The sequence below is a fragment of the Mustelus asterias genome, chromosome 2 (genome assembly GCF_964213995.1).
Source record: "Mustelus asterias chromosome 2, sMusAst1.hap1.1, whole genome shotgun sequence".
In the NCBI taxonomy this organism is placed as follows: Eukaryota; Metazoa; Chordata; class Chondrichthyes; order Carcharhiniformes; family Triakidae; genus Mustelus; species Mustelus asterias.
In genome coordinates this window covers 121,380,887-121,402,786 of record NC_135802.1, presented here as the reverse complement: position 1 = coordinate 121,402,786, position 21,900 = coordinate 121,380,887, and the positions used below count along the sequence as shown (strand labels likewise).

Genomic DNA, 21,900 nt, shown 5'->3' with positions numbered 1-21,900 from the left:
AAATTCCACCACCTGCCATGGCAGGATTCGAACCCGGGTCCACGGAAGTTTCTGTATTAATGGTCTTGCGATAGTACCACTAGACCATCGCCTTCCCATCACCTACTCCAGCTTCTACTTTCTGTGTTTCTATGTTAAACCCATTTGATTCACTAATTTCCTTTAAAGAAATTTGCTGTTGTTATTTGTTCTGACCCCCATGGGCAGCATGGTGGTACAGTGGTTATCATTGCTGCCTCACAGCGCCAGGGACCCAGTTCTGGCTTTGGGTGACTGTCTGTGTGGAGTTTACACGTTCTCCTGGTGTCTGCATGGGTTTCGTCCTCCAGTCCAAAGGTGTGCAGGCTAGATGAATTGACCACGCTAAAACTGCCCCTTAATGCCCTAAAATGGGTAGGGAGATGGATTAGCCAGGAAAATGTGTCTTCATGCAGGTGTTTATTATGGTGGCTTTTAGAGCACCCAGACGCTATGGACACTCTGTGGCCCTGGCTTGTTGTTCATCGCCAGTTAGTTGTGAGGCATCAGTTGAGTAGGTCTTTCTTATCAGGATCTTTAAGTCCAGCGATATTGATATTTCTGCGGCAGTTTTTATTCTGCCTCTGCTGGTTTTGGACAACATCAATGGAGATGGTAGAGTGAATTAGTTGGTGGTCTGTCTGGCAGTCGTCAGAACAAAAGAACAAAGAACAGTACAGCACAGAAAACAGGCCCTTCGGCCCTACAAGCCTGTGCCGCTCCTTGGTCCAACTAGACCAATCGTTTGTATCCCTCCATTCCCAGGCTGCTCATGTGACCATCCAGATAAGTCTTGAACGATGTCAGCGTGTCTGCCTCCACCACCCTACTTGGCAGCGCATTCCAGGCCCCCACCACCCTCTGTGTAAAAAACATCCCTCTAAGATCTGAGTTATACTTCGCCCCTCTCACCTTGAGCCCGTGACCCCTCGTGAACGTCACTTCTGATCTGGGAAAAAGCTTCCCACCGTTCACCCTATCTATCCCCTTCATAATCTTGTATACCTCTATTAGATCTCCCCTCATTCTCCGTCTTTCCAGGGAGAACAACCCCAGTTTACCCAATCTCTCCTCATAGCTAAGACCCTCCATACCAGGCAACATCCTGGTAAACCTTCTCTGCACTCTCTCCAACGCCTCCACGTCCTTCTGGTAGTGTGGCGACCAGAACTGGACGCAGTACTCCAAATGTGGCCTAACCAGCTTTCTATACAGCTGCATCATCATACTCCAGCTTTTATACTCTATACCCCGTCCTATAAAGGCAAGCATACCATATGCCTTCTTCACCACCTTCTCCACCTGTGTTGCCACCTTCAAGGATTTGTGGACTTGCACACTTAGGTCCCTCTGTGTTTCTATACTCTTGATGGCTCTGCCATTTATTATATAACTCCTCCCTACGTTATTTAGAACATAGAAAAACTACAGCACAAACAGGCCCTTCGGCCCACAAGTTGTGCCGAACACATCCCTACCTTCTGGACCTACCTATAACCCTCCATCCTATTAAGCTCCATGTACTCATCCAGGAGTTTCTTAAAAGACCCTATTGAGTTCGCCTCCACCACCACTGCTGGCAGCCGATTCCACTCACCCACCACCCTCTGTGTGAAAAACTTACCCCTAACATCTCCCCTGTACCTACTCCCCAGCACCTTAAACCTGTGTCCTCTCGTAGCAGACATTTCCATCCTGGGAAAAAGCCTCTGAGAGTCCACCCGATCTATGCCTCTCAACATCTTATATACCTCTATTAGGTCTCCTCTCATCCTTCATCTCTCCAAGGAGAAAAGACTGAGCTCCCTCAGCCTATCCTCATAAGGCATGCCACTCAATCCAGGCAACATCCTTGTAAATCTCCTCTGCACCCTTTCAATCTTTTCCACATCCTTCCTATAGTGAGGCGACCAGAACTGAGCACAGTACTCCAAGTGGGGTCTGACGAGGGTCTTATATAGCTGCATCATTATCCCCGGACTCCTAAACTCAATCCCTCGATTGATAAAGGCCATTTCTTCCAAAATGCATCACTTCGCATTTATCCGGATTAAATTCCATCTACCACCTCTCCGCCCAATTTTCCAGCCTATCTATATCCTGCTGTATTGCCCGACAATGCTCATCGCTATCCGCAAATCCAGCCATCTTTGTGTCATCCACAAACTTGCTGATAACACCAGTTACACCTTCTTCCAAATCATTTATATATATATCACAAATAGCAGAGGTCCCAGTACAGAGCCCTGCGGAACACCACTGGTTACAGACCTCCAGCTGGAAAAAGACCCTTCGACCGCTACCCTCTGTCTCCTCTGGCCAAGCCAGTTCTCCACCCATCTAGCCACCTCTCCTTGTATCCCATGAGCCTTAACCTTCTTAACCAACCTGCCATGTGGGACTTTGTCAAATGCCTTACTGAAATCCATATAGACGACATCCACGGCCCTTCCTTCGTCAACCGTCAGCTACAGTCATGGCACAGGTGATGCACACATCTCTGCGGTCCCTCACTCCACATCATGTCCCTCACTCAGACAGTGATGCAGTCTATTAGGTGTCAATGCTTGGAGCAGGGCTGTTGACATGAGGTCTTGTACTTGCTCCTCTGGTGGAACAGTGTGTTTGTGGGTCAGGTGGCAGTGGAATAGGGAGAGAGAGTGTAGGAGCACAAAAAGAGAAGTACTCAGCTGGAACAGCAGAACCCAGGGAAGTTCAAGTGGAGCATGGAGCGGCTGGGCCCAGGGGAGCATAAGTGGAGCATGGGGCAATACAGCTACAAAGTTGGCATCTACCCGGCAATGTGGAAAATTGCCCAGTGAGTCTTGAACACAAAAAGCAGGACAAATCCAACCTGGCCAATTACTGCCTCATCAGTCTACTCTCGATCATCAATGAAGTAATGAAAGGGGTCTTCAACAGTACTATCAAGCAGCACTTGCTTTGCAAAAACCTGCTCACTGAAGCTCAGTTTGGGTTCCTCCAGGGCCACTCAGCTTCTGACCTCATTGCAGCCTTGGTTCAAACATGGATAAAGAAACTGACCTTCAGAGGTGAGTTGAGAATGGCTGCCCTTGACATTTAGGCAGCATTGGAACAAGTATTGTATCAAGCAGTCCTGACAAAACTGGAGTCAATGGGAATGAGGGGAAAACTCTCCACAGGTTGGAGTCACACCTAGCACAAAGGAAGATGATTGTAGTTGTTGATGGTCAATCATTTCAGTTCCATGTCGTCATTGCTGTAGTTCCTCAGGGCAGTGTCCTAGGCCCAACCATCTTCAGTTGCTTCATCAATGATCTTCCTTCCATCGTAAGGTCAGAAGTGGGGATGTTTTCTTATGATTGCACAATGTTCACCATTCGCGATGACTTAGATACTGAAGCAGTCCATGTCCAAATGCAGTAAGACCAAGACAATATCCAAGTTTGGACTGATAAGTGGTAAGTAACATTCATGCCACACAAATGCAGGCAATGACCATCTCCAACATGAGAGGATCTAACTCTCGCCCCTTGACATTCAATGGGATTCGTTGAATCCCCCATTGTCGACACCCTGGGGATTACCATTGACCAGAAACTGACTAACCATATAAATATTGTGGCTACAAGAGCAGGTCTAAGACCAGGAACCCTGCAGCGAGTAATTCACCTCCTGACTCCCTAAAACCTGTCTGCCATCTGCAAGACACAAGTAAGGAATGTAATGGAATACTGTCAATTTGCCTAGATGAGCGCAGTTTCAACAGTCAAGAAGCTTGACACCATCCAGGACAAAGCAGCCCGTTTGACTAGCACTACTTCTGCAAACTTTCACTTCCTCCTCCACTGACGAGCAGCGGCAGCAGTGTGTACAATCTGCAAGATGGACTGAATGAACTCAACAAGGCTCCTGAGACAGAATCTTCCAAATCCACAACCGCTTCCGTTTAGAAGGGCAAAAGCAGCAGATACCTGGGAACACCACCTCCTGGGAGTTCCCCTCCAATCCAATCACAATCCTGACTTGGAAATATATCGCTGTTCCATTACTGTCACTCGGCCAAGATCCTGGAACTCCCTAAGAAAACTGTGGGTGTAATTACGCCACATGGACTGCAGCAACTCCACTTCGAGGGAAATTAAAAATGGGGAATAGATGTTGGCCTAGCCAGTGACATCCAAATCCCATGAATGAATAAAAAAAGTTACTGGCTGCAGGATTCCTGACCTCTGAAATGATCATCTTTGAAGATCATAGGGGCAGGGAATTGCAGACACAGTAAGCTTGTTTAGGTATTGCAGTGTGCCCTGTACATTGTTGGTAGACAGGAAGATATTGAACTCAGTTGATGACTGAGTGATCTAGTGCAATGTTTTTCAAACTTTTTCCAGTGATACCCTTTTACCAAATGACCCACATATGTAGGATATGCATTTTGTACCAACAATATATGGTAATGTTAAACATCAGGGGGTCAGTTTATGATCCATTTTCCAATTTTTTCGGGCCATCTTCCAGCACAAAGGAAATTGCAAACTCATCTTTTCAACATATACATTCAAAATAAATGTCCGAAATCAGACAATCATAGAACCCCTACAGTGCAGAAGGAAGCCATTCGGCCCATCGAGTCTGCACTGGCCACAATCCCACCCAGACCCTATCCCCATATCCCTACATATTTACCTGCTAATCCCTCTAACCTACGCATCTCAGGACTCTAAGGGGCAATTTTTAGCATGACCAATCAACCTAACCCGCACATCTTCGGACTGTGGGAGGAAATCGGAGCACCCGGAGGAAACCCACACCCTGATAAATGTGAGGTGATTCATTTTGGTAGGACAAATTTAAATGTGGATTACAGGGTCAAAGGTAGGGTTCTGAAGACTGTGGAGGAACAGAGAGATCTTGGGGTCCATATCCACAGATCTCTAAAGGTTGCCACTCAAGTGGATAGAGCTGTGAAGAAGGCCTGTAGTGTGTTAGCTTTTATTAACAGGGGGTTGGAGTTTAAGAGCCGTGGGGTTATGCTGCAACTGTACAGGACCTTGGTGAGACCACATTTGGAATATTGTGTGCAGTTCTGGTCACCTCACTATAGGAAGGATGTGGAAGCGCTGGAAGGAGTGCAGAGGAGATTTACCAGGATGCTGCCTGGTTTGGAGGGTCGGTCATATGAGGAAAGGTTGAGGGAGCTAGGGCTATTCTCTCTGGAGCGGAGGAGGCTGAGGGGAGACTTAATAGAGGTGTATAAAATGATGAAGGGGATAGATAGAGTGAACGTTCAAAGACTATTTCCTCGGGTGGATGGAGCTATTACAAGGGGGCATAACTATAGGGTTCGTGGTGGGAGATACAGGACGGATATCAGAGGTAGGTTCTTTACGCAGAGAGTGGTTGGGGTGTGGAATGGACTGCCTGCAGTGATAGTGGAGTCAGACACTTTAGAAACATTTAAGCGGTTATTGGATAGGCACATGGAGCACACCAGGATGATAGGGAGTGGGATAGCTTGATCTTGGTTTCAGATAAAGCTCGGCACAACATCGTGGGCCGAAGGGCCTGTTCTGTGCTGTACTGTTCTATGTTCTATAGACACGAGGAGAATGTGCAAACTCCACACAGACAGTGACCCGAGCCGGGAATCGAACCCAGCTCCCTGGAGCTGTGAAGCAGCACTGATACACTCATTTACTGTGTATCAGCCATCCACAGAAAATTGACTGCTGTTTATTTGTGACAGATTTCTAGTTTAAGATGCACCTTTGGAATGCAGAGCTCACCAGAACAACTTGTTGCTTTTATAGGTGGATATTTAGTAGGGTGGTCACCAATTATCTCTATCTGTTAACATCCCGCCAATAATTCTTGCTGGTAGGTGGGATATGTCACAGCAAAGCTACATTTTGCTGCATCCATTGAAGTCTGTGGTTAAGGTGTCGATTATCCTTTCTCACAAACAGCCGGAATTTTTAAAAAATGTCTGTAGTTTTCCTGTATTTCAGACATCATCTCATTTTGAAATTGATTTAACAGAAAAATTGTTTTGCACATGGGAAAAATAATGATTTGGATTGTGAAAAAATGACTATGCTTGTCAAATAGCCTGCCTTCATGGTGGGAAATTCAAGATTCAAGCAGAGTCCACTGACAGGCAAGCTGCAGTATTGCTGCTACAGTCGCAGTCTAAAGGGGATTTGCTATACATTGAAAAATATACCTCACTCCTAATTCTTATCTGTTTCTCTCATAAAGTGCATGTAACCTGAATTGTATCAGGCAATATTAAGCTTTTCTTTCACATCAAAGATCCTCATGCTGGATATATCATCATCTGATAGGCCTAGGTCCTCATTGTCATACCGCCTTCTACAAAATGTGCACCATAAACAGAACATCCTGCATTTGTTTTGTGAACAGTCTCACAAAAAATCCAACTTTTTTTTAAACAGGATCACACACATCCCTCACTCTTTTTAACAGGGTCATACAATATCCTGTGTTTTTTTTAATGGGATACACAACATCCTCTGGTTTTTTTTTAACAGAGCCAGTTATACCAGTGTCTGTATTAGACAGTATTGAACATCTTGAATGACTGATGCATTTCAGTCTTGCATTAAGATTAAATGCAATGCTGTGTCGGGCTTGTGTGCATGTAACTTGCAAAAACGCCATTTATGTGGTTTTAGAGAGATGATGTGCCCTCTCCAAGCTCACTCTGTCCAGAAGACCCACCTCCTGCTCCTCAGATCCTATTCCCACTAAACTGCTAACCACTAACTCTCCCTTCTCATTACTATGTTCGTCAACTGTTCTCTCTGTCTGTCCAGATGTTGTTCCCCTCTCCAAATCTGCCATCATCATTATCCCTCTTCTCAAAAAAACAATCCTTGATTCCTCCATCCTTTCAAACAACCAGTAGTAGTAGTGAGGCGGGTACAATTTTGTCTTTTAAAAAGCGTTTAAACAGTTATGTGGGTAAGATGGGTATAGAGGGATATGGGCCAAACGCAGGTAATTAGGACTAGCTTAGGGGCGGCATGGACAAGTTGGGCTGAAGGGCCTGTTTCCATGCTGTAAACCTCTATGACTCTATGAACCCCATCTGTATCCTCCCTTTCTTCTCCAAAGTCCTTCAATGTGTTGTCACCTTCCAAATCCATGCTCCCCTTTCCCAGAACTCCATGTTTGAATCCTCCAATTTCCGAACCTATCATAGTACTGATAAAGCTCATCGCTTATCAAAGTCGCAAATGTTGGAATGTGACAGAAATGAACTGTCCCTCCTCATCTTTTGTGACTTGTCTGCAGCTTTGACATAGATGGCCACACCATTGTTCTCCACTTTCTTCCAGCTGGATGAGACAGCTCTCATTTGGTTCCAATCTTTTCTACCTATTTATAGCCAGAGTGCCACCTGTAATGGCTTCTCTTTCCACTTTGGTGTTCCCTTAAATATCTTCCTTTTTCTCCAAGCTGCCCTTTGGCAACAGTGTTGGCTGTCACCACCCAGCTCTACCTCTCCTCCACCTTTTTTGACTCCTTCACTTTTGTTAAACTATCAGATTGCTTATCCAACATTCAGTCCTGGGAAAGCAGAAATGTCTTCCAAGCCATTGTTTTTGTTTCCTATATACTTGCTCGATCCCTCCCCCTGTAACAGTCTAATACTAATCCAGTCTGCTCACAATATTGGACCCCAAGATGCGTTTCAAAACTCATACTCACTCAATTACTCACTCAGGCCTTCAATGCCTCCAGACTTGACTAATACACTTCTGGCTGGTCTAATATTTTACCCTACAAAATCCTTATGCCAATATCTTAACTCACATCATCCTGTTTACCTATCACTTCTGTGCTCACTGACTTGCTCCACTCCCAGTCAAGCAACATCTCAATTATAAAATTTTCATCCTTGTTTTAAAATCTCTCCATGGCTGTCTCCCTCCCCAACTCTAATCTCCTGCAGCCTCATAACCCTCTGAGATATCTTCATTCCTCTCATTCTGGCCTGATTTTAATTGCAGCACCCTACCTGCCACTCAATTTGCTTTCTCCCTTTCAGTTCCATCTGACCTAATATCTCCTTAGGTGACTCAGTGTCATATTTAGTTTTATAATGTTCAGAACATCTTGCAACATTTGATTACATTCAGTGTGTTATATAAACATAAGCTGTTGTGCATTGCTCTGTATGTGTGTGGACACTCCCAAAATCTCACACAAGTTTATGTTCCCCCACACTGGCAAGTACAGACCACATTCCCATGATTTCAAGGCCCCTGACTCCTTCATTTTGTGCCTTGAAGATCAATTTACACAATGTCTATATGCAGCAGAGAAACTGTTCTACCACTAAAGGAGATGACCAAGTATTCAGTCCAAAGGACAGAGAGGTTTCTCTGCTACTATGAATGCAGGTTGAAAAGACCTCCATTACACATTTTCTTTCACATTGTGCTACCTTGCATTTGCCTGTTTGCCCAATGTTTTAAATTGTAAACTGACTTGGTGCAGTGAAGGCTGTCTGTAGTTCATAATTTGAGTGTGCTGGCAGTTTCTAAGGGTGGTTTATGCACTGTGTGTTATTTGGGGCTGTCAGTATGTGTCTGTACTTTGAGGATCTTTGTCGTCATTTATCTGTAGTCCTACTTCAGGAAAATAGTTTTTAAAAAGTTAGAATGTGAATAATGAAAAAGAGAACAGCAATAAATTTTTACCTTAGCAAGAGGCTTTAGGATAACATTGATACAGATTAATATTTACCTAATTATGAAATTACATTTTTGGTAAAACAAATTTGGTTAAGTTTGGGTTACATCCCAGTTGCAGGTTATTGTTTTTTTTCTTGAGGCCAGACTGAAATTTGGAATTGACCTTAACAGTATCTCTTGTGGATCAGAATCTTGTGGTATGAGACATTTTCCTCTCATTTGCAACTACAGTCCACTAATAATTCAGGATAATTTTTGGCACCCAAATTTGCATTATCCAGAAATTTTTATTTAGTAGTTGCATTAAAATGGTACAGTACCGTAGAGTACAATTTGAATTATCTGGGAATTAAGTGACTTCAAGTTTACAGAAGCAGATAGTAACCATAATATTAAAGTTATACCAAAGAACCCCCTTTTGGTGGCACTGTGGTTAGCACTGTTGCCTCAGCACCAGAGACCTGAGTTCAATTCCAGCCTTGGGGGACTGTCTGTGTGGAATTTGCACGTTCTTCCCTTGTCTGCATGGGTTTCCTCCGGGTGCTTCGGTTTCTTCCCACAGTCCAAAGATGTGCAGGTTAGGGGGATTGGCCATGCTAAATTGTCCCTCAGTGTAAGGGGGATTAGGAGGGTAAATACATGAGGTTACGGGGATAGGGCCTGAGTGGGATTGTTGACAGTACAGGTTTGATGGGCCAAATGGCACCCTTCTGCACTGTAGGGATTCTATGATTCTATTTTATGTTTCAAATAAAATAAAGGACATTTCTGTATTCAGGAGTTATAATATTGAAGTGTCCATTAGATAACATCACAGCACCTGCATCACCATAGTTATTCCCAGAAATGTATATTCAAGCAAATAAAATCATGGCAATATTCATGCACTGGTCTCTTAATTCCAAAATTTGCTTATTGAATTTGTGAGAGTTTTCTGATTTTTTTTTTCTCTACCACACCAGTTGCTGACTTTAGTGTGTCGCCATTAGAAGGCTTTAACACCTGCCCTAAGTGACCATTGAGTCCAGAGAGTATGTGAAAAAAACTATTTGACCATAGAGCCATTCATAGTCAAGCCTGAACCTGTAATAAAAGCAAAATACTGCAGTGGCGGATGCTACAAAAAGTGGAGTCACATTGGACTCAAAATGTTAATTCTGTTTCTCTCAGACCTGCTGAGTTTTTCCTGCACTTTTTTTTATTTGAGCCTGATCCTGTGTTCATTCAACATAGAACATAGAACAGTACAGCACAGCACAGGCCCTTTGGCCCACGATGTTGTGCCGAGCTTTATCTGAAACCAAGATCAAGCTATCCCACTCCCTATCATCCTGGTGTGCTCCATGTGCCTATCCAATAACTGCTTAAATGTTCCTAAAGTGTCCGACTCCACTATCACTGCAGGCAGTCCATTCCACACCCCACATGTACAAGTCCACTTGCTTGAGAAGTCACGGGATAGAATTTGTGAGATGCAACTTTAGTAAATTTTGGTTTTCTAATCTCAAGCTTGTTTGTGCCACATGTGATGCCCCAGAAGACTAAGGAAATTTGGCATGTCAGCTACAACTCTCACCAACTTTTACAGGTGCACCATAGAAAGCATTCTTTCTGGTTGTGTCACAGCTTGGTATGGCTCCTGCTCTGCCCAAAACCGCAAGGAACTACAAAAGGTCATGTATGTAGCTCAATCCATTACGCAAACCAGCCTCCCATCCATTAACTCTGTCTACACTTCCCGCTGCCTCGGCAAAGCAGCCAGCATAATTAAGGACCCCATGGACCCCTGGACATTCTCTCTTCCACATTCTTCCTTCGGGAAAAAGATACAAAAGTCTGAGGTCACATACCAACAGACTCAAGAACAGCTTCTCCCCTGCTGCTGTCAGACTTTTGAATGGGCTTGCCTTGCATTAAGTTGATCTTTCTCTACACCCTAGCTATGACTGTAACACTACATTCTGCACTCCCTCTTGTTTCCTTCTCTATGAACGGTATGTCTTGTCTGTATGGTGCGCAAGAAACAATACTTTTCACTCTATGTTAATACATGTGACAATAAATCAAATCAGCTGACATCAGTTAACACAACATAGACTGTGAATGGCATCTGTATTGCCTAGTGCAACATCAGATAGTGTGTTTACCTATTCGACTCATGAGAAGCCTGATTGCAATTTCCTAATCGAGTCCTAATTGCAAAAGCCTCCACCAACCTACTGCTGCTTATTTTTCTATTTTAAAGTTTCCATTTGTTTCATCTTCACTGGACATGAAATGGTGTCAGAATGTTTTGGAGGCTTCGCCTTCAAATAGGAAATCAGACCGTAGCCCACAATGATGGATTGGTTGAAGCTGAGACTATTGTGTATTAGTCCCCCTCGTCAACAAAGTGGACTGGTGACCTGTTTCTGTATCCTTTTTGCTGCCTTTTACTTCTCCCCTAGAAATAAATAATTCGAGCTCTTCCGGAGCTTGAATCCAAACCGGAGCACCTGGAGGAAACTGACGCAGATGTACCTCATCCAATTGGCTGAATTTAGACAATATGTCAATTGAATTAAGGTTGGGGTGATATCATGGCCAATGACCAATCCTGTTTTCACTTGACCTCTTTGCATGCATGCAAGGGGTATTGAATACTGAGTAGATGAGGGAATCTGTACTGATCTCTTACCCCTCCCTGGTCTGGGAAGCTGTGGCCAACGCTGGCACCTCTACAGTTTCCCCAGGTTGGATCTGTCCCAAGAATTGAACCTGAAATTTGCCATAGAGTCATTATTATGACATGGAAGGAGGTCATTCACTTCATTGAGTCCAAGCTGACACTATAGAACACAGTCAGTCCCATGCCCCCTAGTCCTGTAAGGTTATTTCCCTCAGGTGCCCATCGAATTTCCTTTCCAAAATTATTGATGGCCTCCACTTCCTCCGTCTTGTAGATAGCAAGTTCCAGACGTCACCAGTTGCGTGTTGTCTATGTGCCTTTGAAACAAATAATGTTTGTAATTTGAGAGAATCTTGAAGGGGAATGAAATGGTTTGTAACAAATTACAATTATTTTAAAAACAAGTATACAGACGTCCAAAATAGGAACTGGCACATTTGTCAATCTAAGTTGATCTAAATCTGTAATGACCAGTTATTTAATCTTGCACAACTTTGGATACAGGACCAACAAAACAAAAACTAAGAGATATGGGTGTTGAAGAAAAAAAAGTAACCAGGATATTGTGTAGCTCCTTGAGCTCTATACGTGGTTTAAATCCATAATCTAGGTTAATATTGCTTTGTAGGAGCAGCCTAGGTATGCTGGACATGCATCTAAAAGTTACATGCTGCAAGTCAGCAGCAACTTGTGACGAAGAGCAGGTACCTCGTGAATTGAGAATTGCTGCAAGCTGCTGGCCAGTTTGCACCACTCCTCTGTTGTGGAAACTACATCACCTCTTTGAACCCTCCTGTAACTTCCATGCAGTTGTTCCATTTACACACTAAATGCCCCACAGAAAGTTGTGACAAACAGCATAAATCTCCCTGAAATGATGTGATGATTGTCCATAACCATCAATCAATCTCTCTTGACCAGAAAGTGAAAAAGTATAAAGCCTCGTTTTTTTCAACCAGTGCGTTGTTGCAGATGTTAAAAATATAAAATTTTAAAACGTAAAAGAAAATAAAATTATGTTTTATTTCTTTTCGCTCCCTCACTCTTAATCCAATCTATCCTTCCATCTCTTTTTGCATCTAATATAACATTGAATTTACCTACTCAATCATCCTCATCAGCTCGCATTTCCAACAACTTGCAGGTCAAAACATTTGTGGGCTGAAGGGTGTATGAACAAGTTTAACATGCCATGAAATGTCTGTGCCAATCTAAATACCATCTTTTTAATCATATACTAAACTGCCTGTTCTGCTTCAGAAATTGACATTATGAATTCTATTGCACCATCTGAAGATGAGCATAAAGCCTTCCCAGTATCCTGACCTGCTTTCCTGCCACAACTAACAGTACCAAACATAGATTAACAGGTCAATTGCTATTTGTGAGTCATTGTATACAGTGGTACTTCACACACTAATCATACTTCAAGGTAATCCATCGTATCCATGCTTTGAGGCATTTCATCTGATAGGTCACTATCAGTTCAAACATGCATTTGGTTTATTTTGTTTGTGAAATCACACTTCTCGCATGATGATTTTTGATTTTCAGAGTTTGGGACAAAATCATAAGTGGATCCTGCAAAATCCTGGTCTTTGTAGCCTTGGAGATTTTATTAACTTTTAAAATGAAATTGATGGCGATGAATAAAGCAGAGAACATTGTCCAATTCCTGCAAAATGTAAGTCTCACTGGATCTTCAACTCATCACAATGCTGCATTGTTTTGGTAACATTTCCCAAGTAAATTGCCTCCCTCGTCTGAAAAATTGGAATAGTAAGACACAATACTTAGTTTTGAGTTTCAATGGTGCAAAGCGTTTTACATAATGGTGAGTTGTATGCATTTCTGGTGATGGTTGAGATTGTACAATTTGGATTATCAAAATTCATTTTGCTATTGATTACTCAACTGATTTTTGAGTACTTATCATAAACTGCACTGATTGCATTCTAATTAATTGTCTTTCAAATTCATGCAAGAAAGAGACTGCCTTCTTAAAGTAAATATTAACTCAGATGTTCCATTATTAGTTTGTACTCATTCGTGTTTATGGTCATGATAAAGTTGCATTAAACAGTTTGCATTATTTGTATATATTAGTGTAGATCAAAACGTACATCCAGAAAGTGCATTGAGATATCCTGAGATTATGAAAGGTATTATATAAATGTAAGTCTATTTTTAAGATGTGATTCCATTAGTGATATTTTCTCTCACCTCCTTACTGAACACTGGCTATCTAAAAGAAAATGTCTGAATCCAGTCTCTCCAATTTTTAATTTCACTTTCTATCATAATCTCAGCTATTTGATTCTTTTAGATACTGAGTTCTCGTATATAAGATTCTTTAGTTTTGTTCAGATTGATAAATTGTAAATGCAGAGTAAATTATGGCCTTGTAATTGTCTTGTCCAATCTTCTTCCCTTTCCTTTTCTGGTGAGAGGGAAACAAGAAGAATTGTCGTTTTCTTTTATTTGGTCAGTTTATTTTTACCCACAACTTCTATTTTTAGTTCTCCTTCTCTCAGTTTACAATTGAAGGAGGAATTGCATCACAGCCACTGTACACATTAAATCATCACAAAGGAAGTAACCAAGTATAAGGTATAGCCCCACATTAGACAGTGAGATTCTATCAAAAATGAGCATATTAGGCACTGCCATGCGTCTTGTTTTATGTCTACAAGTGCTTGCTTTTTGCTAGTTCAGCTTCGTAAACAGTCCAACAATGGTTTGCTCCCATTCACTGTAAAAAGTTGGAACGATGACAGTTGTTTGAGATATTAGAAATAGGCAATATTGAATATTGACTTTTCACAGATTTAAAAGAAAAGCTAGTTTTGCTAAATAATCTGGGTTATTTCTATCCTCCTGATTACATCTCTGTACTGTGTCTTGTGCTGTGAGGTGCGCCAAATGAGGATTGGGTCAGGACTAATTAGCATGGATCACAATTGTACATCAGCCAACAGCTGATCCATTATGTGACATTAATGAAGACTTCAACATAGGTATTTAGCCTGGCTTTTCAGTCAAGAAAGCTGCTTTGCATAGCAGTACAGATGGGAAAATATATTAAGAAATTACTTTAAAAAGATTTGAAGAATCACATACTGTTTTAATAGTGACAGTGCATCAGGATTGCAATAAGATCTGACACTGACTAAATCCTGAATACTGTAGACTGCACGTTTCTGTTTTTGTAGATCAGGGTTTCCAAACTTTTTGAGCCACAGAAACCTTTGTGACCTCCCAGGAGCATTGGGGAACCCCAAACATTCTCTTAATGTCAAAGCCCTTTTTTTGTAGCAAAATAGGTGCGAACACAGAAATCGAATGTAAACAAATCTTCTCTAGCTATATCTATGCATATATTACCAATAAAACATTATTTTGTTCAACAAAGAACTGAAGGCTGACCTTCCTGGCATCTTCAGTGGAGAATCGTACATTAAGCTGCTCCAAAAATTCACCAGTGGAGGTGTGCTGGTGCTGTGTAATCTCACTGAAAATATCTTCTTTTGGGATGGGATTAATTTAAGTGAGAAAGTCATTCAGCGTGAGAATGCAGTGGAAAGTCTTATTTTCTGTGCACTCAGTCCAGAAGCACGATTTCATTGCCAGTGATGAAATCTTATCCCTTGCAATGAAGACAGTAATATCCGTCTTTTAGAGACTGGTTCACTCCATTTAGCCTTGTAAAAATATCTGCAAAATATGCAAGTCGCAGAAGCCTTGAGTAAATATTAACAGTTTTGAAAATTGACACTTCTGATCCACATAAAACACCAAAACTTCATAACGAAGCTCAGGCAGTCTCACAAGCACTTCGCTTTGGACAGCCACCTCACCTGTGTATGTAGGAGCAGAGCTGTGTGCTGTGTTCATTTCATTGCACAGAATTTAAACAGTCTTGATTTCAGTGGGTGAGCTTTAATGCTGTTGATAATTTGGACTGCTCCATCCAGCACTTTTAGAAGTGCAGGCATCTCACAGCCGCTCTTTGCATTCCTCAGGTGCCACCACCACTCTTCGCATTTCTCAGGTGCCATCACTCTTTGCATTCATAGAATCCCTACAGTGCAGGAAGAGGCCATTCGGCCCATCGAGCCTGCACTGACAACAATCCCACCCAGATCCTATCCCCATAACCCCATATATTTACGCTAGCTAGTCCCCCTGACACTAAAGGTCAACAGCGTGGCCAATCCACCTAACCCGCACATCTTTGGACTGTAGGAGGAAACCCACGCAGACACGGGGAGAATGTGCAAAATCCATACAGACAGTCACCCGAGGCCGGAATTGAACCCGCGTCCCTGGAGCTGTGAGGCAGCAGTGCTAACCACTCTGCCACTGTGCTGCCCCAATTCGTCGGATGCCACCACCGTTCTTCACACTCCTAATCTCTACTCTGGCCTCCACTTTTATGCCCAGCAACGAGGAATTGAAGAAATCAAAATGGCTAATCAGAGCTTGGCCTCTCTGAAAATTGGCTGCTGATAGGCAATTTGATTTTTTGCTTTCCTTTGAATTCCGAATGATGAAATCAAAGATTTTTGCATTTTGCACGTTTTGTAGCTATTGGTGACACAGGTAGACTTGACCTTGATTTATTAAGCAACAGGCAAAACTTTATGAAAATTCACAAGAGCACATTTCAGCAAGATTGAATATTTGTGCTAACTAGCCAAACTGCTCCTGTACAGCTACAACACTGCCATGTATCATGTACATGGAAAATGCTCGGATCATGTCTAGTCATTTTTTTGTTTTAATTCCTTTGATCTGGGTGTTGACCAGCATTTATTGCTGATGCCTAATTGCCCTTGAGAAGGTGCTGGTAATGTGCCGCTTTGAATTGCTGCAGTCAATTGGATGTAGCAACACCCACACTGCTGTTAGGGAGGAAGTTCCAGGATTTTGATCCACCAATGGTGATATTTTTCCAAGTCAGGATAGTGAGTGGTTGGAGGAGAGCTTCCAGGTTGTGATGTTTCCAGATTGTGATGTTCCCAGGTATCTGCTGCCCTTCCCCTTTTGGAAGGTAGCGGTCGTGGGTTTGCAAGTTGCATGGGTGGTGTCGAGATTCTTGACCGTTGTTGGAGCTACACTCATCCAGGCAAGGGGAGAGTAATCGTCTGCATTCCGGATCTGTGTCTTAGGGATGGTGCACAGGGTTTAGGGAGTAAACAGTAGACTGTAGAAACAGTATTTATATGGCTAATCAGTTTCTGGTCAATGGTACACACCCCTTCCTCCCCCCCTCCTCCCAGAATGTTGATGGTTGGGTATTCAGTGATGGTAATGCATTAAATGGTGAGATTCTCTTTTGTTGGAGAAAGTCATTGCTTGGCACTTGTGTGGTGTGAATGTTACTTGCCACTTGTCCAGACTTACTGCATTTAGACATGGGTTGCTTCGGTACCTGAGGAGTCGTGAATGTTGCAGAACATCGTGCAGTCATGGGCAAACATCCCCACTTCTGACCTTATGATGGAAGGAAGATCATTGATAAAGCAGCTCAAGATGGTTGTGCCCAGGACACTACCCTGAGGAACTCCTGCAGTAATGTCCTGAAGCTGAGATGATTGACCGCCAACCAAATTTTCCTTTGTGTCAGGTATGACTCCACCATTGAATCCAGTTTTGTTCCCTCGGTCAAATGCTACCTTAATGTCAAGGGCAGTCACTCTCACCTTACCTCTAGAGTTCAGCTCTTTTGTCCATATTTGAACCATGGGGCTGTAATGAGGTCAAGAGCTAAGTGACCCTGGCAGAAACCAGAGCCATGATGTGGAGATGCTGGCATTGGACTGGGGTAAGCACAGAACCCCAGAGCAGCAGTGAGCAGGTTATTGCTAAGCAACTGCAGCTTGATAGCACTGTTGATGACCCCTTTTGTCACTTTATTGATGATAGGGAGTGGACTGATGTGGCAATAATTGACTTGGTTAGATTTGTCCAGCTTTTTGTGTACAGGGCACAGCTGAGCAATTTTTTCCATTGCCAGGTAGATAACAGTGTTGTAGCTATACTGGAACAGCATGGTTAAGGGGGCTCTTGAGTACAAGGCTTTTCTACTATTGCCAGAATATTGTCAGGGCCTGCAGCCTTTGTAGTGCCTTCAGCCATTTCTTGATATCACCTGGAGCGAATTGAATTGGCTGAAGGCTGACATCTGTGATGCTGGGACCTCCAGAGGAGTCTGAGTTGGATTATCTGAAGATTGTTGCAAATGCTTCATCCTTATTTTTGACACTGATGTGCTGGGCTCTCCCATCATTGAGGATGGGGCTATTTGTGGAGCCTTCTCCTCCATATTCATCCCCATCACTCTACTTCCATTAGCAAAGTGATGTGAGATGTATTTGACAGCACTGTCAACAATAACCTACTCTCTGATAAACAGTTTGGGTTTCTCCAAGAGCATTCATCCTGAGACTTTATTTGCAGTCTTGGTCCAAACATGAATAAAAATGCTGAATTTCAGAGGTGCAATGAGAATGACTGCCCTGGACCTCAAAGCAGTGTTTGACTAAATGTGGCTGCAAGGAGCTCTAGCAAAATTTAAATCAATGGGGAGCAGGGTGAATACTCTTTAATGGCTGGAGTCACATCTAGCAAAAAGGAAGATGGCAGTTGTTCTGGGGATTTATTATCTCAGCTCCAGGATATTGCTGTAGTTCCTCATAGGCCCAAACATCTTCAGTTGCTTTACCAATCACATTCCAGTCACCATAAGTTCAGAAATGCATATATTCACTGATTGCAGTATATTTAGTACTAATCACAACTCTCAATTTGAAGCAGTTCATGTCCGCACACAGTAAGATCCGGTCAACCTTCAGGATTGGTGGCTACGTGACAAGGAACGTTCATGCCACACAAGTGTTAGACGATGGCCACCTTAACGGTATTACCATCGCTAATGCCCCAACAATCAGCATACAACAATCAGCATATTACTATTGACAGAAACCTAACTAGACCAGCCATATATTATATATATATATATATATATATATATATATACACAGTGGTGGAATTTTCACGCTTATTTTCATGGGGTGAGATCAGCGGCGGGAGCAGGCAATCCCGCAGGAGTCCCAAAACAGGGTTTACTGCAGTGAGGTTTTTTTGTTGGAATTGTCCCCTTTCCCCCACCAATGATGTAACAGAAATCCTGATGTTGAATGTCAGGATCCCCATTTCAATAAATTTAAATGTGATTATCAGGCCTTTACATCTGAATATCACCCCCAGTTAGATTATCCAACGTGAATCATGACAGATCTGTCAGGGCATACACCTAGCGAGCAGAACCTGCCAAAGGAGTTCAGGTGAGTGCATCGCTCAGGGGAAAGGGTTATGTCCAGACTCTGCCTCCAGGCATTCTTGGGGCGGGGTAGGGGAGAGGTTCCTTGGGCAGGGTTGGGGGGTTCTATTTTTAATTTCTTGTATCTTTGAAAACAGCACCTGGATCTTTAAAACCAAAGTTCCTGGCATTCTATCAGAGCTCGCCTCGCCAGCATGAGGTGGGACCTGCCCCTTCACTTTATTCAGCTATGAGATGACAGCTATGGCAGGCATAGCCGCCTTTGGGGCTGGTGGTTTCCTCGCCGTTTCTCCCACCTGCTGTGCCACTGCTATTTTTGGGAAATTTCCATCCACTGGCTACAAAGACAAGCTGGAGTTTGGGCAATCTACGGCGAGTAACTCACTTTCTGACTCCCAAATATCCGAACACTATCTATGTGACGCAAGTTTGGATTGCGATGATATACCCTCCACCTACCTGGATGAGTGCAACTGCAGCAACGCCCAGCAGACTTGACACCATCTAGGGCAAAGCAGCCCACTTGATCACCTCTACCACCTTAATCATTCACTCCCTCATCCACCAATGCACAGTGGCAGTAGAAACATAGAAAATAGAAGCAGGAGTAGGTCATTCCATCCTTCGAGCCTGCTCCACCATTCAATTTGATTATGGCTGATCATCAATTTAATATCCTGATCCCGCCTTCCCTTCATAACTCTTGATCTCTTTAGCTTCAAGAGCTATATCTAATTTCTTCTTGAAATCACACAATGTTGTGGCCTCAACTAGTTACTGTGGTAGCGAATTCCACAGATTCACCACTCTGGGTGAAGACATTTCTCCTCAACTCAGTCCTAAAAGATTTACCCGTTATCCTCAAACTATGACCCCTAATTATGACCGCCATCAGGAACATACTTTCTGCATCTACCCTGTCTAATCATTTTAAAATTTTATAAGTTTCTATGAGGTCCCCTCTCAGTCTTCTAAATTCCAATGTCTTTTTAAAAAGTGTTTAGACAGTTACATGGGTAAGATGGGTATAGAGGGATATAGGCCAAATGCGGGCAATTGGAACTAACTTAGGGGTTTAAAAAAAGGGGGCGGCATGGACAAGTTGGGCCGAAGGGCCTGTTTCCATGCTGTAAACCTCTATGACTCTATGATTACAATCGTAACCGACTTAGTCTCTCCTCATAGACCTTCCATCCCAGGAATCAGCCTGGTAAACTGTCACTGCACTCCCTCTATGGCAAGGACTTCCTTCCTCAGATAAATCTACACAAAATACTCTTGGTGTGGCCTCACCAACACTCTATACAATTGCAGTAAAACATCGCTATTCCTGTATTCAAATCCCCTTGCTATGAAGGCCAACATACAATTTGCCTTCTTTATTACCTGCTGTACCTGCGCGCTTACTTGTGACTGATGCATGAGGACACCAAAGTCTCGCTGAGTTTTCACCCCTCTCAATACTTATACTTATTTATAAAATCTACAATATCTGCCTATTATTGCTACCAAAGTGGGTAACCTCACATTTATCCACCTTATACTGCATCTGCCATGCATATGCGCACTCACTCAGCCTGTCCAAATCACGTTGAAGCATCTCTGCATCCTCCTCACAGCTCACCCACCCACCCCAATTTCGACTGCACCTCCCAGAACCACTACCTGTACCTCCCAAAACCACTACCTGTACCTCCCAAAACCACTACCTGTACCTCCCAAAACCACTACCTGTACCTCCCAAAACCACTACCTGTACCTCCCAAAACCACTACCTGTACCTCCCAAAACCACTACCTGTACCTCCCAAAACCACTACCTGTACCTCCCAAAACCACTACCTGTACCTCCTAGAAGGACAAGTGCAGCAGATGGATGGGAACACTACCACCTGCAAGTTTACTTCCAAGACATGCAGCATCCTGAATTGAAAATATATTGCTGTTCATTTGCTGTCCCTGGGTCAAAATCCTGAAACCCTTTTCCGAACAGAGCTGTGGTATCAAAACCACATGGACTGCAGCAGTGCAAAAAGAGTTCACCACGACCTTCTTGAGGGCAATTAGAGATGGGCAATGAATGATGGCCTAGCCAGTGATTCTCATCACAATTGAATGAATTAGAAAAAGAAAAATTGGTATGCCTTTGCTTTTGGAAATCACTATGATGATTAATAATATTGTTTCTTTGCCCCATTGTGACAGCGCATTAATTGTGTGTTCATTTAGATTCCACAGGAGAATACAGATGCCATCATCAGCAAGGCCATTGACTTATGGCACAAGTATGTTGGAACCCCTGTGCACTCTGTGTAATTAAAAATTGAATGAAATTCATGTAATGTTAATTGTCTTCTATTTAATAATTTATTAAAATAATTTTGCACAAAATTTGCATTTTGTATTTTAAGTGAACCAGACAACACTGACAAAAACAAAATACTGTAAATGTTTACACATCTGAAATAAAAGCAAAAATTGCTGGAAATACTGAGCAGGTCTTGCAGCATGTGTGGAGCGTGAAACAGAGTACGGTTAAATGTTTGTTCCGTGGAAGTGACATTGGGAGTGAGGGGCCACATTTTGGTGAGGGAAAAAAGGAGTGTGTTGTGAGGGCAGTTCTGCAATTCCTACCTTTATGAGCATTACCCAGGGGTCGGTTGGGAACAGGGTCAGCTGCCCACTTGGCCTTGTGAAGCAGTCTGGGTGGAGTGTGAAGCAGTCTGGGTGGAGTGTGAAGCAGGTCAGGAAGAGTATGAAGCAGACTGGGAGCAGTGCTCAGCAGGTCTGGATAATTGTGAAGTAGACCAAGAGGCGTGTGAATCACTGTAAAGCAAACTGGGAAGAGTGAGCAGAAGGTCAGCATCACTGTGAAGCAGACCGGGAGGAATGTACAGCAGGTCAGGATCAGTGTGAAGCAGACCAGAAGCAGCATGCAGCAATTCAGGATCAGTATGAAGCAGACCGTGAGCAGTGTGCAACAAGTCAGGATCACTGTAAAGAAGATGGGGAGAAGTTGAAGCTGGGCTGGTTCATTGTGAGTCAGATCAGGAGGAGTGTGAAACAGACCTGCAGAAATATACAGAAGGATCAGGGTTACTGTGATGCAGTTTGGATTAGTGTGCTGCAGGTCAGGATCACTCTGAATTGGTCTGGGAGGGA

General features: G+C 43.1%; 1 protein-coding gene across 22 annotated transcripts in view; it reads left to right on the top strand.

The window, feature by feature from the left end:
* The window catches only part of tbc1d7 (TBC1 domain family, member 7), a 104,903-nt gene extending 83,672 nt beyond the window's left edge, over positions 1–21,231 (top strand). For 12 of the 22 annotated variants that reach the window (XM_078240830.1, XM_078240926.1, XM_078240839.1 and 9 more), the window contains 2 exons: positions 12,949–13,078; positions 20,968–21,223. In XM_078240830.1, the coding sequence (XP_078096956.1) occupies positions 12,949–13,078; positions 20,968–21,054 (217 nt within the window). In that variant the 3' untranslated portion in view covers positions 21,055–21,223. Of the gene's footprint in view, positions 1–12,948; positions 13,079–20,967 lie in introns of all 22 variants that reach the window. The other 10 variants (XM_078240870.1, XM_078240956.1, XM_078240967.1 and 7 more) reach the window with 8 other exon arrangements.
* Positions 21,232–21,900: the final 669 nt, after the last annotated feature.